Consider the following 13,646-nt stretch of genomic DNA (forward strand, 5'->3'; position numbering starts at 1 on the left):
AGCTAACTGACCAGCTAGCTATACACGCTAGCTAGCTAGCCACCAAACTAGCTAGCTGGCCAGCTAGCTAGCTAGCTAGCTAGCCACCTAGCTAGCTAGCTAGCTAGCCACCTAGCTAGCTAGCTAGCTAGACACCTAGCTAGCTGTCTAGCCAGCTATCTGGCCAGCTAGCTAGCTAGCTAGCTAGCCACCTAGCTAGCCGGCCAGCCAGCTAGCTAGCTAGCTAGCCACCTAGCTAGCTAGCCACCTAGCTAGCTAGCTAGCTAGCTAGCTCACCCGCTTGTTGAGGAAGGTGGCGCGGACAGTGTTGAAGTTCAAAGCTTGGCTTTGCAGCAGCGCAGCAAAAGCAGCAGAAATTTCTGCTGCTTGGAGGCGCCCCCAAACCCTCAAATCGAAAGCAGCAGCAGCAGCAGCAAGCGAGGGGCACTGCAGCAGCAGCAGCTGCTGCTGAGACCCCACAGGAAACATTTCGCTCAGGCCGCAAACAAACCTGCAGCAAAGCAGACAGGCAGCAGCAGCTGCTGCTCCTGCTGCTGCTGCAGCGGCTGCTTCTGCTGCTGCTGCGGTGGCTGCTTCTGCTGCTGCAGCGGCTGCTTCTGCTGCTGCTGCGGTGGCTGCTTCTGCTGCTGCTGCAGCTGGCTTAGCCAAGGCGACGCAGCGAGAAAAGCAGCAGCAGACGGCAGCAGTAACAGGGGCAGCAGCAGCAGCAGCAAAAGCCAAACAGCAGCAGCAGCAGCAGCTAAAAAGAAAAGAGCAGCAACAAAAGCAGCAGCGTCAATGCCAGCAATTATGCCCGCCAGGACAGCAGCAGCAGCAGCAGCAAAAGCAACAGCAGCAGCTCGTTTCGGCAGCAGCAGCAAACCCAATCAATAACTACAGCAGCGGCCGCAGACATCAGCAACAGCCTCAGAAACAGCAGCAGCAGCAGCAGCAGCAGCAGCAACAGCCTCAGAAACAGCAGCAGCAGCAGCAGCAACAGCAGCAGCAGCAAACCTCTGCAGCTTGAGGAAGCTCCATAGGAAGCTGTCGCCGTAAGCTGGCTCGCTGGCTGAGGGGCAGCCAAAAGAGATGCACTGCAGCAGCAAACGCAAGCAGCAAACATTTTGCTGCTGCTGCTGCTGCTGCAGCTGCTGCAGCTGCTGCTGCAGCTGCTGCTGCTGCATAAGGGGTGTGGGAACAGTAGTGGCCCAGCGAATGGCTGGCATCGCAGTACCTGCTGCTGTTGATGTTGCTGTTCCTGCTGCTGTTGCTGCTGCTGCTGCTGCTGTTGTTGTTGCTGCTGCGGCTGTTGTTGTTGCTGCTGCTGCTGCTGTTGTTGCTGCTGCGGCTGTTGCTGCTGCTGCTGTAGCTGTTTGTATTTACCTGCAGCGTTTCTCGAAGCAGCAGCTGCAGCAGCTGGACTTGTGGGGTGCTCCCCTGCTGCTGCTGCACCTGCTGCTGAGGTGTATGTACACCCGAGAGCTTCAGCGCCAGCGGCAGCAGCAGCACGGGAGCAGCAGAAAGAAGAGCAGCAACTCCGTGCAGCAAGCAGCGCAGCAGCTGCAGCAAATGGCAAAAGTCCCAAACCCTAGTTCTTCAAACAAGCCAGAAGAACGGAGGCCTAAACCCCAAACCCTAAACCCTAAACCCTAAACCCTAAGCCCTAAACCCTAGGCCACTCACAAGCGCCTCTTCCTGCGTCGTCAGGGGCCTCGGGAGGTGAAGGAGATGCCGCTGCTGCAGCAGCTGCTGCTGCTTCTGCTGCTGCTGCAGCTGCTGCTGCTGCTGTTTGTTTAGGTGTGCAGGCTGCTTCGTGCCGCATACTGCTGCAGTTGCTGCTGCTGCTGCTGCTGCCACAAGAGGCCGGATGAGCACCTCCACAAAAACGTTCTCAACTGCAGCAGCAAAACAAACCCTAAACCCTAAACCCTAAACCCTAAACCCTAGACTCTATATCCTGAGTCCACAGCAGCACCAGCAGCAGGTGCTGCTGCTGCTGCTGTCCGAACAGAAGCAGCAGACGCAGCACATAATATGCTGCGCAGCAACCAGCAGCAGCAGCAGCGACGCAACTACAGCAGCAGCAGCCTCTGTAGCAACAGCAGCAGCAGCTGCAGCAGCTGCAGCAGCAAACTCTATAAAAGCAGCAGCACCCTCTACAAAAGCAGCAGCAGCAACAGCACCCCCTGCAGCAGCAGCACCCTCAGCAGCAGCAGCAGCAACAGCACCACCCTCAGCAGCAGCAACAGCGCCATCCGCAGCAGCAGCAGCAGCAGCAGCACCAACAGCAGCAGCAGCAGCAGCAGCAGCAGCAGCGCTCACCTGCTTCTGCCCCTTTTTTGGTTGACAGCAGCGGCGCAGCAACTCTCTCAAAAGCAACAAGCCACTCCGTTTCTGCTGCTGCTTGCAGGTCTTGCTGCTCCTGCTGCTGCCGTGCTGCTGCTGCTGCTGGCTCTTGTGCTGCTGCTGCTGCTGCGCTGCTTCTTAGCTGCAGCAGCAAATCCCTCATCTCCAGCAGCAGCCGCTTTGTCACAGTGTCCTTAAGGGCAGCAGCAGCGCCGTGCAGCTGCAGCAGCAGCTGCTGCACTGCTGCTGCTGCTCCTTCTCTCTCCAGCTGCCATTCTGTGCGGCTCTCGCTGCTCCAGCTGCTGCTGCTGCTGCTGCTGCTGCTGCTGCTGCTGCTGCTGCTTGCTGCTGTCAGCAGGAGGGACCGCAGCGCTGTCTCCTCCTGCAGCAGTGTCGGCTGCAGAATTGCAGCAGCATCTGCTGCTGCTACTGCAGCAGGAGCTGCAGCAGCAGCAGCTGCAGCAGCGACTGCCTGTGGCAGTTCTGCGTTTGTTGCTGTTGCTGCTGCTGCTGCTTCAAGTGCTGGCTGGACTACTTCTGCTGCTGCTGTCGCAGCAGCAACCCCGTGCTGCTGCTGCTGGCTGCTGCTGATCCCGTAGAACTTGTCTGCTGCTGCTAAGGTTTGCTGCAGCTGCTGCAGCTTCTCATAAGTAGTCTGCAGCAGCAGGCACTTTGAGGTTTCAGCAGCAGACAGCGACGCGCGAAGCAGCTGCTGCTGCTGCTGCTGCCGCTGCTGCTGCTGCTGCTGCTCTCCAACAACCCCGCAGCAGACGGCTTTGGCTTGCTGCATTAGCTGCTGCAGCTGCTGCAGCGCGCCTGCGTTGTCCAGCTTAGCTGCTGCTGCTGCTGCTGCCATCGCTGCAGCTGCCCACGCACTGTCCTCCATCTTGCTGCTGCTGCTGCTGCTGCTGCTGCTGCTGCTGCTACTTTCTAGAAGCTCACGCGGAAGCAGCAGCTCCTGTAGTTCCTGCGTCAGCGCCTCAACAGCAGCAGCAGCAGCAGCAGCAGCAGCAGTTGGTGCTGCTGCTGCGGGTTGCTGCTGCACACATGCCGAAGCCGCATCTGCTGCCTGCACCCCATCCTCCAGCTGCACCCCGTTGCTGCTGCCGCTGCCGCTGCTGCTGCTGCTGCTGCTGCTGCTGCTGCTGCTGCTGCTGCTGCTGCTGCTGCTGCTCAAAGACTCCTTGAGGCTGCGGCGAATCAGCTGCAGCACTTTATAAGCCCTGAGGGCCAGCTGAGTTAGCTGCTGCCGCTTGAGGGCCTGCTGCTTCTGCTGCAGCAGCAGCAGCGCGAGTGTTTTGGCGCTGCTGAGTGCAGCGTGCTGCTGCTGCAGCTCTGCTGCTGCTGCTGCTTGCTGCTGCTGGCAGCAAAGCGCAGCAAAAGCCCCAGTTGCTGCTTCCACTGTTTCTTGAAGAGCAGCAACAGCACTTTTGCTGCTGTACAAAATGCACAGCAGCTGCTCCTGCAGCGCAGCAGCACCTTTCTCCAACTCCGCCCCCAAACTCTCCAGCGAGGCGCTCCTGCAGCAGCAGCAGCAGCAGCAGCAGCAGCAGCAGCAGCAGCAGCAGCAGCAGCAGGAGGGGCAGGCGTGACTCTGCAGCTACAATCCACATTAATTATTAATTGTTCATTTGATTTTAATTTTAATTTTAATTTTAATTTTAATTTTAATTTTAATTTAATTTTAAATTTAAATTTAAATTAAAATATTTATTTTTAACTACGAACTTCTCTGCTGCTGCTAAGTGCTCTTGGGGTGTATGTACACCGCAGCAGCCCACCTGCTCGCCTGCAGCACAAACTGCAGCGGATTGGCTGCGGCTGCTGCTGCTGCTGCTGCTTCGGACAGCGGAGGGCCGCGAGCAGCAGCAGCAGCAGCAGCAGCGGCTGCTGCTGCTGCTGCTGCTGCTGCCTCTCCCTCTGGCCCTGAGACGGCCATAGTGAGGCAGCAGCAAATGTCTTCCTAAGCCCTGCAGCCCCCGCCGCAGCAGCAGCAGCAGCAGCGGAACAGCAACAGCTGCTGCTGCTGCTGCTGCTGCAGGACCGCAGCAGCAGCACCGCAGCTGCAGCACTGGAGCAGCAGCAGCAACAGCAGCAGCAGCAGCAGCAGCAGCAGCCCGGAGGCTTCAGAGAGTCCTGGGGGCCACCATGAAAGGCTGCAGCAGCCGACGGGCAGAGGAGGCAGCGGGGCTAGGGTTTAGGGTTTAGGGTTTAGGGTTTAAAAAGTGTTTATTAATTAAAAATAAAGAATAAAACTTTTCTTTTTTGTTTCTTTTGCTGCCATTTTAAACCCAATGCGCAGCAGACACGAGCTGGGGGGCCCCCCGACCCGCGGGGGGCCCCCCTGCTGCTGCAGCAGCAGTTTCGTTGGCTTAGTTTGCTGCATTTGTTTTTATTTTGTTTTTATTTATTAAAATATAATAAATATAGCTTTCCAGCTAGCTGGCTAGCTAGCTAGCTGGCTAGCTAGCTAGCCAGGGGGCTCCCGAGGTATCTCGAGCAGCAGCCACGTTGGTGCTGAGGGTTTAGGGTTTAGCAAGGCTATCACACCGCAAACCCTAAACCCTAAACCCTCAATAATAAACCCCACCTCTTCCCACAGCTAGCTAGCTAGCTAGCCAGCTAGCTAGCCAGCTAGCTAGCTAGCCAGCAAGCCGCCATCCAGGGTTTACATCTGCTTCTAGCTCCTATCCGAAACCCTAAAAACTTCCCTGTAACGCCTAAACCCTAAACCCTAAACCCTAAACCCTAAACCCTAGCCTCTCTGTCAACTGATAAGAACTTCATTTGAACCCTAAAAAGCTGCAAAACGCAAAACTCCAGAGGCCCCCAGAGGCTGCTTTTTCTACCGCTGCTGCTGCTCTGGCAGCAGCAGCAGCAGCAGCAGCTGCTGCTGCTGCTGCTGCTGCTGCTGCTGCTGTTGCTGCTGCTGCTGCTGCTGCTGCTCATTCGCCTCCGAAAAACTTGACTGTAATTAGTTTTGAAGCAGAAATAAAACTCGGACTTTAATTGCATTCATTCTGCTTCTCTTTTATTTATTTTTAATTATTATTTTCCATTTTGAGTTTTGCAATTCCAAACATTTCTTTTTTTATTTTTATTTTTTTTATTTTTTTTATTTTTTTAATTTGAATTTGCTGCGGACACTTCCGCCACTCCGAAGGCTTTTGCTGCTGGCTTCAGTTTCTCTTATTTATCTTGCTGCTGCTGCTGCTGCTGCTGCTGCTGCTGCAGCAGCAGCTCCAGAGACTTTTTCTGCTGGCTTTAGTCTCTCTTAATTATTTGCTGCTGCTGCTGCTGCTGCTGCTGCTGAAGCAGCAGCAGCTCCAAAGGCTTTTTCTGCTGGCTTCATCAGTCTCCCTTATTTTTTTGCTGCTGCTGCTGCTGCAGCAGCAGCAGCTCCGAAGGCATTTGCTGCTGGCTTTAGGCTCTCTTATTTATCTGCTGCTGCTGCTGCTGCAGCAGCTGCAGCAGCTCCAAAGGCATTTGCTGCTGGTTTTAGGCTCTCTTATTTATCTGCTGCTGCTGCTGCTGCTGCTGCAGAAGCAGCAGCTCCAAAGGCATTTGCTGCTGGCTTTAGGCTCTCTTACTTATCTGCTGCTGCTGCAGCAGCAGCAGCAGCAGCAAGGGTTTGGCGAATCATTTCGTAGGCCGCTGCCTGCAGACCCGCAGCAGCTAGCTGGCTCGTGTCTTAGCAGCAACAAATAAATTAATTAATTTAATTTAATTTAATTTAATTTAATTTAATTAATTTAATTAATTTAATTTAATTAATTAAATTAATTAAATAATTAAATAATTATTATTTCATTTCTCACTCTTGTCTTGGTGATTCCGAGAAAGCCCGTGGCGTGGCAAAACACGAAATCGGTTTCTTTCAAAGCCTCGTTTTCTGCTGCTGCAGCAGCAGGAGCTGCTGCTGCAGCAGCAGGCGCTGCTGCTGCTGCTGCTGCTGCTGCTGCTGCTTCCTGCAGCACAACTTGGCCCAGCTGCGCGTCTCTGAGGCCCCGAAAAGACTCTTTTAATGGCAATCTGCTGCTGAAGTTTTCGCCTTCTTTCGGAATGCAGCGCACAGTCCACGAGGTGTACGTACACCCCGTGGCTTCGCAGCAACGCTCCGACGGATACACCTGAAACTTCACAGGCTCCAAACCCAACTCCCACTCCAGGCTGTAAATGTGGTCCTGAGCAGCAGCAGCAGCAGCAGCAGCAGCAGCAGCAGCAGCATTGGCAGCAGCAGCAGCGGCGGCGGTGGAGCGGCAGCAGCAGTGCAGCAGCAGCAGCAGCGGAGTGGTGGCGCCGCTCGAAGCAGCAGCACTAGCTGTGGTGGCGGCATTGCTCAGCAGCAGCAGCAGCAAACAGAAATGCAGCTCTCTCGCCACTCCGCAGCACTTCCCCCCAGGCTTTTAACCAAACAACTAATTAAATTAATTAAATTAATTAATTAATTAATTAATTAATTAATTAATTAATTAATTAATTAATTAATTAATTAATTAATTAATAACAATACCTCCACTGGAGTCCACCTGGGGAGCTCGACTGCAGCAGCACTGTAGCAGCCCGCAGCGCGCAGCAGCAGCGCGTCTTTGAGGGTTTTCCTTGCTGGCATCCAAACCCTAATTAAGCGGATAACAGTTTCTTTGAGGGTTTCATCTGCTGCTTTAATGGCTTTTCTAAACCCCCAAACTTCTGCTGCTGAGCCCCCCCAAATGGGCACTTCCAGCCAGTTAAAGGGGCACTCCCAGCCCCTTCCTGCTGCTGCTGCTGCAGCAGCAAACAGCTCCCGCTGCTGCTGCTGCAGCGCAGCAGCAGCAACGCTCTCCTGGTACTCCCACACGTACAGGGGCCCCAGGGGCCCCAAAGAAGCATCCCCGGGGGCCCCCCCGGGGGCCCCCCCGGGGGCCCCCTCGGGGGCCCCCTTGCCTTGGGGGCCCCCTTCTGCTGCAGCAGCAGCCCCCTGGGGGGCCCCCCCGTCCGCCTTGGGGGCCCCCTCCTGGGGGCCCCCCTGGGGGGCCCCCCCCTGGGGGGCCCCCCCCCCGGGGGCCCCCTGGGGGGCCCCCTGGGGGCCCCCAGGGGCCTCAAACTTATAAGGGTACAGAGATGCTACCCTACTTGCCAGTCCTGTAGTTTCCTTATAAAGGGGGGGCCCCCCTCGGGAAATGCCAACTCCATTATCTGCTGCATCTACAGCTTCGATGAGGTGTACGTACACCCCGTACATCAGCTGCCGCAGACTCTCCTCGCACTCCACGCCTGCGCAACAAACCCTAAACCCTAAACCCTAAACCCTAAACCCTTATAAATCCTTATAAACCCTTACAAACCCTAAACCCTAAACCCTAAACCCTTATTAACCCTTATAAACCCTTACAAGCCCTAAACCCTAAACCCTAAACCCTAAACCCTTATAAACCCTTATAAACCCTTACAAACCCTAAACCCTAAACCCTAAACCCTAAACCCTCATCTCACCGAATCTTTCTCTCAAAATGCGTTCTCCAAAATGACTAAAAACAAGCCCCGCGCTGCTCAACTTCGTAACAGCTTCTCTCATCTTCACACTCTTCCCGGGGGCCCCCCCGGGGGGCCCCTGGGGGGCCCCCTGGGGGCCCCCCTGGAGGTATTTGGCGAAGTCGAAAGTGTCGGAAAAGCCCTTTTGGTGGTGGTCGAACTTGAGGGTTTGGGGTGTATGTACACCTCCGACATCGACCAAGACAGAGCACTTCTCCAAGTCTTCGCTGCTGCGGCTGCGGCAGATTTTTGCTGCTGCGAATTGCTGCAGCGACAGCAGCAGCGCGCAGGCCAGCGCCTCGTCCAGGTGGAACCTGCAGCAGCAGCAGCAGCAGCAGCAGCAGCAGCAGCAGCAGCAGCGGGCAGTGCCAGCAAGCGGCGCAGCGAGAGGAGGCGCAGCAGCGCAGCAAACAGCAGCAACAGTAGCAGCATTAGCAGCAGCAGCAGCACTGCTAGCAGCATTGGCAGCAGCGTAGCAGCAGTATTGGCAGCAGTTGCAGCAGCAGCAGCAGCAGCACAAGAAGTAGGAGCAGCAGTACAAGCAGCAGTAGCAGCAGCAGCACAAGCAGCACCAGTACTAGGAGCAGCAGTGCTAGCAGCAGTTGTAGGAGCAGCAGCAGCAGCAGTTGTAGCAGCAGCAGCAGCAGCACGAAGGCAACAGATCAGAAGTAGCAGCAGGAACATAAGTGAGGAGACGAGCAGCAGCAGCCGCAACAGCAGCCACAAGCACCCACAGCAGCAGCAGCAGCAGCAGCTGCAGCAGCTGCAGCAGCAGAAGCAGCAGCTGCAGCAGCAGAAGCATCAGCGGCGACACCCTAAAAGCAGCACCATTTGCGGCAGTGGTGTCAAGAGCATCTGCAGCAGCAGCAGCAGCAGCAGCAGCAGCAGCAGCAGCAGGACACACTCACCGTGGATGTTCGGGACTTGTTGACTGCAGCAAAAGGACGAAAGTGCCGCTGTGAGATAAAAGATACGCCAGCAGCAGCAGCAGCAGCAGCAGGAAGGCGCATGCAGCAGCAACTAGCAGCAAAAGAAAGACAGCAGCGGAGAGCCCTGCAGTGGCAGCAGACAGCAGCAAAAGGGAGCTCCAGAAGGAGAAATAAAAGAATAAATCAGTTTTAAATTGAAAAAAAGGAAAATAAATCTCCAATTTAAAAAGAAATGTTCTTTTAAAGCTCAAAATGAGACCATTTCCGATCGGCGGCTGCTTGGCGTCGATGCTGCGGGGTGTACAGACACCTCAGCGCTGCAGCAGCGCCGCCAACTTGCGTTCGGCTGTCTGTACAGAAAGAAAAAGCAAAATGTTGAATTGAAATAAAATAAAATAAAACAAAATGTTGAATTAAAATAAAATAAATCTTTTTATTTATTTATTTCTTTTTAAACTACTCAGCGAAGCACTGCAGCAACAGCAGCACGCGCCCTGGCAGCAGCTGCAACCCAGCAGCAGCAGCAGCAACTGCAGCAGCAGCAGCAGCAACTGCAGCAGCAGCAGCTGCTGCAGCAGCAGCAGCAGAAACGAGAACACTGACATTCAGAAGAACTCAGACAAGGCACACACTCCCAGCCGGCGAGGGTTTAGGGTTGGGGGAGTGGGGTCTAGGGTTTAGGGTTTAAGGCTTAGGGTTTAGGGTTTAGGGTTTCTTCTCTAAACCCCATGAGGCAAAAGGAGCAGCAGCAAAGTGGAAAGGCCCGAAGCTGGGCTTGAGCTGCAGCAGCAGCACACCCTAGCCGGTGTGCTGCTGCTGCTGCTGCTGCGCTGCTGCTGCTGCTGCTGCTGCTGCTGCTGCTGCTGCTGCTGTTCTAGCCGTGGAACAAAAAGTGCAGCAACAGCGGCAGCAGTGCGAAAAGCCTTACGCGATATTCCATGTCTTCCGCTTCCTGTTGCCGGTGCTGCTGCTGCTGCTGCTGCTGCTGCTGCTGCTGCTGCTGCTGCTGCTGCTGCTGCTGCTGCTGCTGCTGATTTTCCCGATCTGCTTCTTCCTTTCTTTCTCTTTTCAAAAGTCTTTCTGCCCAAACGGCATTCAGGTGTACGTACACCTCAACGCTCTCGAATGTTCAGCTGGGAGTCGCGCGCAGCAAGCGGACGCCGCCTGCTGCTGCTGCTGCTGCTGCTGCTGCTGCTGCTGCTGCTGCTGCTGCTGCTGCTGCTGCTGCTCATAGGAGGTATAGTGCTGTGTGTTGCTGGTAAACTGCAGCAGCGGATGCAGCAGCAGACTCAAAAGAGACTGAAAACCCTAAACCCTAAACCCTACAGTAGCGAATAAAGGGTTTGGCGCGAGGGTTTAGGCCTGCAGGGGAGGCTAGACTCTCCTCTGGGGTTTAGGGTTTAGGGTTTAGGGTTTAGGGTTTAGGGTTTAGGGTTTAGGGTTTAGGGTTTAGGGTGCGGTGAGCCAAGTTGCGTGAGGCCGCTGCTCAGTTTTTCGCCGTTTATTCTCTGCAATTTTTTTATTTATTTGTTTATTTTATTTTATTTTATTTTATTTAAATTAAGTTAAATTAATTGAATTTAATTTAATTAATTAATTCTTTTTTCAGATGCAGCTCGCCGCAGCTAGCCACAGCTAGCCACAGCTCGCCACAGCTAGCTGCAGCTAGCCACAGCTGGCAGCAGTTAGCTAGCCGCTAGCTAGCGGCTAGCTAGCGGCTAGCTAGCAGCCAGCTAGCAGCTAGCTAGCTGCTGCCAGCTTTGGCTAGCTGCAGCTCAGGCAGCTAGCTAGCTGCGGCCAGCTTCGACTACCTGTGGCTAGCTGTCGCCAGCTGAGGCTTAACTAATGAATGAACTAATTAATTAATTAATTAATTTAATTAATTAATTAATTATTTAATTATTTAATTAAATTAATCAATTAATTAATTTATTTATTAATTTATTAATTAATAATTAACGAATTAACATATTTTTTAAATTATTTTTATTTGGCCTTTTGGCTGTGCAATTGAGGGCTCTTTGAGGTTGGCAATTTATTTAATTTAAATCTCTGGTTATGTTGCTGCTGCTGCTGAAGCAGCGACTGCAGCAGCAGCAGCAGCAGCAACTGCAGCAGCAGCAGCAGCAGGAACTGTAGCAACTGCAGCAACTGCAGCAGCAGCAGCAGCAGGGCGATATCTTGCTGCGAAGCAACCTGCTGCCTTTCGCAACTAGTTGTCGAATTCGCTTTTAAAGATACAAAGTTGAAAATATAAAAACTAAAAAAGAAAATAAAAATATAAATTAAAAATAAAAAAGAATATAAAATAAAAATAAACAAAAAGTAAAAGCATTTAATTAATTCATTCGGCAGCCAGCAGCGGCGCCTGAGTCGCTGCGGCGGGGTGTCCAGACACCAGAGGAAATCGGAATGAGTTTGGCGGAAAGTTCTGAAATAAAGTTTATTTTAAATTAATTTATTTATTATTTTAATTATTTTATTTAATTTTAATTTTAATTTTAGCTTTCTAGCCGCCGATTTCCCTGAAATAAGCCTCGGGGCCCCAGCAGCTCGGGGGGCCCCACCAGCGGCGGGTTGGGGTGTTTGGCGGGTGGGTTTGGTCGATCTGAGAGGAAATTAAATCAAAAAACGAAAATAAAATTAAAAATTAAAATAAAAATAAATAAAATAAAACAATTAAAGTACATTTTGCTCTAAAGCTGGGGTGTATAGCCACCTCGGACGACCCCCGGTGAACCGGTGGGATGTTCTCAGGTGTCTGTACACCCGAAACAACTCCCACCTAGGATCTAGGGTTTGCCAGCTAGGGTTTAGGGTTTAGGGTTTAGGGTTTAGGGCTCAATGCGCTTCACTTCTCCCTCAGATGCAGCAGCTGGGCCCCTCCTCCCTCCCCGCTGCCTGCGCTGCCCCCAGCAGCAGCAGCAGCAGCACTAGCAGCAGCAGCAGCAGCAGCAGCAGCAGCAGCAGCAGCAGCTGCTGCTGCTGCTGCTGCTGCAGCACATCAGACTGCGTCAAAACCCTCTCCCGGCCCCACCCGCTCTTCTCAGTGGGCGACAGAGTCAAAACAACTGACGGCCATTTCGCCTCCGTCAAATATATTGGCCTTCTCAGTACCCTCACCCAGGGGGCCCCCCAGGGGGCCCCCCGGGGGGCCCCCCAGGGGGCCCCCGAGGGGGCCCCCCCGGGGGCCCCCGAGGGGCCCCCGGGGGGGCCCCTGCAGCCTCAGGGGCCCCCTGAGGGGCCCCTCGCAGCAGCTGCAGCAGCTGCAGCAGCTGCAGCAGATGCAGCAGATGCAGCAGCTTCAGCAGCTGCAGCAGCTGCAGCAGCTGCAGCAGCTGCAGCAGCTGCAGCAGCTGCAGCAGATGCAGCAGCTGCGGCAGAGCCCCAGGGGGCCCCCCGAGAAGAGGGTCTTGACCCTCAGCAGCAGCCGCAGGGGGCCCCGGGGGCCCCCAGAGGGGCCCCTGGGGGGGGCCCCCTGGGGGCCCCCCCGAGGGGCCCCGGGGGGCCCCCCAGTTGGGAAAAGGGGCCCCAAGAGGATTTATGGATTGGAGTGGTTTGGGAAGATTCCTCAAGAGGGAAACATGACGGGGAGCTGGAGGGGGTGAGGTACTTTTGCTGCTGCTCCGAGGCAGCTAACCAGCAGCAGCAGCAGCAGCAGCAGCAGCAGCAGCAACTTGCTGCAGCGCCGGGAAGCAGCAGCAGCAGCAGCAGCAGCAGCAGCAAGACGGGCGCTTCTTTTCTGCGGCCCCACAAGCTGCAGAGGCCTATGACCTTCCGCGAGGCTTTGCTGCTGCGATACACCACCAAACTTACTGCTGGCAAGACCTGCTGCTGCTGCTGCTGCTGCTGCTGTTGCTGCTGCTGCTGCTGCCGCCGCTGTTGCCGCTGCTGCTGCTGCTTCTGGTTGTGCTGTTGCTGCTGCTGCTTCTGAGCCTCCCTGCTCCGTGCCCTTCCCTTTCATCTCTTTCGAATGCGTCCTGCTGCTGCTGCTGCTGCTGCTGCCGCTGCTGCTGCTGCTGCTGCTGCTGCTGCTGCTGCTGCTTCAGAAGAGGTGGCTGCAATGCGGGTGTTGGACTCCAAGACGCTGCGGGAGAAGCAAATGGAGTTTTGTGGCTGGAAAGAAGTAACAAATTTAATTTAATTTAATTTAATTTAATTTAATTTAATTTAATTTAAATTAAATTAACCATTTAATGCCAATCTTGAAACTAAATGCGAAATAAATATCCACCAACAAATACTTTTCAAAGTACATTTTAAATAAACCATTTTCATAAGCTGGGGTGCCCCAGGGGGCCCCCAGGGGGCCCCTTGGGGGCCCCCTGGGGGCCCCCTGGGGGCTTCCTGGGGGCCCCCCGGGGGGCCCCCTGGGGGCCCTTTGGGGGCCCCTTGGGGGCCCCTTGGGGGCCCCTTGGGGGCCCCTTGGGGGCCCCTTGGGGGCCCCTTGGGGGCCCCTTCTCTGCAGCTGCTATGGGGTTTGTTGAGTGTTGTGTTGTTGGAAGTTTGTGTTTTGCTGCTGAGGGTTTGTTGCTGCTGCGGGTTTGCTGCTGCTGCTGCTGATGGTTTGCTGCTGCTGCAGTTTGCTGCTGCTGCTGCTGATGGTTTGCTGCTGCTGCAGTTTGCTGCTGCTGCAGTTTGCTGCTGCTGCTGCTGATGGTTTGCTGCTGCTGCAGTTTGCTGCTGCTTGCAGGCGCAGCAGCACTTCAGCAGCATAAAGCTTTTGGAGACAATTACTTTGACCAACTTCCCCCTAACATGCTGCTGCGGGTTTGCTGCTGCTGCTGCTGATGGTTTGCTGCTGCTGCAGTTTGCTGCTGCTGCTGCTGATGGTTTGCTGCTGCTGCAGTTTGCTGCTGCTGCAGTTTGCTGCTGCTG

The 13,646-nt window shown here is 54.4% G+C and overlaps 4 protein-coding genes across 5 annotated transcripts in view; 2 read left to right on the forward strand and 2 right to left on the reverse strand.

The window, feature by feature from the left end:
- Nucleotides 1-267: 267 nt before the first annotated feature.
- Nucleotides 268-4,264, reverse strand: ENH_00050260 (hypothetical protein, conserved; the record flags this gene model as incomplete). Of its 2 annotated transcripts, XM_013581310.1 has the most annotated exons (6): nucleotides 268-490; nucleotides 994-1,073; nucleotides 1,363-1,539; nucleotides 1,663-1,874; nucleotides 2,302-2,701; nucleotides 2,858-3,211. In XM_013581310.1, the coding sequence occupies 6 exons, from the start codon at nucleotides 3,209-3,211 to the stop codon at nucleotides 268-270; spliced, it is 1,446 nt and encodes a 481-aa protein (XP_013436764.1). The 2 variants fall into 2 exon arrangements, with proteins under 2 accessions (XP_013436764.1, XP_013436765.1); XM_013581311.1 differs by lacking the exons at nucleotides 268-490; nucleotides 994-1,073; nucleotides 1,363-1,539; nucleotides 1,663-1,874 and adding an exon at nucleotides 4,107-4,264 and having other exon boundaries at nucleotides 2,213-3,845.
- Nucleotides 4,265-5,170: 906 nt separating this feature from the next.
- On the reverse strand, nucleotides 5,171-7,882 carry ENH_00050280 (melanocyte proliferating gene 1, putative; the record flags this gene model as incomplete). The annotated part of the gene is made up of 4 exons (XM_013581312.1): nucleotides 5,171-5,293; nucleotides 6,144-6,509; nucleotides 6,839-7,581; nucleotides 7,801-7,882. The coding sequence occupies 4 exons, from the start codon at nucleotides 7,880-7,882 to the stop codon at nucleotides 5,171-5,173; spliced, it is 1,314 nt and encodes a 437-aa protein (XP_013436766.1).
- Nucleotides 7,883-8,017: 135 nt separating this feature from the next.
- Nucleotides 8,018-8,770, forward strand: ENH_00050290 (hypothetical protein; the record flags this gene model as incomplete). Its single annotated transcript, XM_013581313.1, has 1 exon — nucleotides 8,018-8,770. One exon carries the CDS (start codon nucleotides 8,018-8,020, stop codon nucleotides 8,768-8,770), a length of 753 nt encoding a protein of 250 aa, XP_013436767.1.
- A 2,864-nt stretch (nucleotides 8,771-11,634) lies between these two features.
- ENH_00050300 (CAP-Gly domain-containing protein, putative) overlaps nucleotides 11,635-13,646 on the forward strand; it is a gene marked incomplete at both ends in the record, with an annotated part of 6,207 nt that continues 4,195 nt past the window's right edge. Inside the window, one exon of the mRNA XM_013581314.1 lies at nucleotides 11,635-12,372. Within this exon, the coding sequence (XP_013436768.1) occupies nucleotides 11,635-12,372 (738 nt within the window). The remainder of the gene's footprint in view (nucleotides 12,373-13,646) is intronic.

The sequence above is a fragment of the Eimeria necatrix genome, genomic scaffold (assembly GCF_000499385.1).
Source record: "Eimeria necatrix Houghton genomic scaffold, Enh_scaff399, whole genome shotgun sequence".
NCBI lineage: Eukaryota > Apicomplexa > Conoidasida > Eucoccidiorida > Eimeriidae > Eimeria > Eimeria necatrix.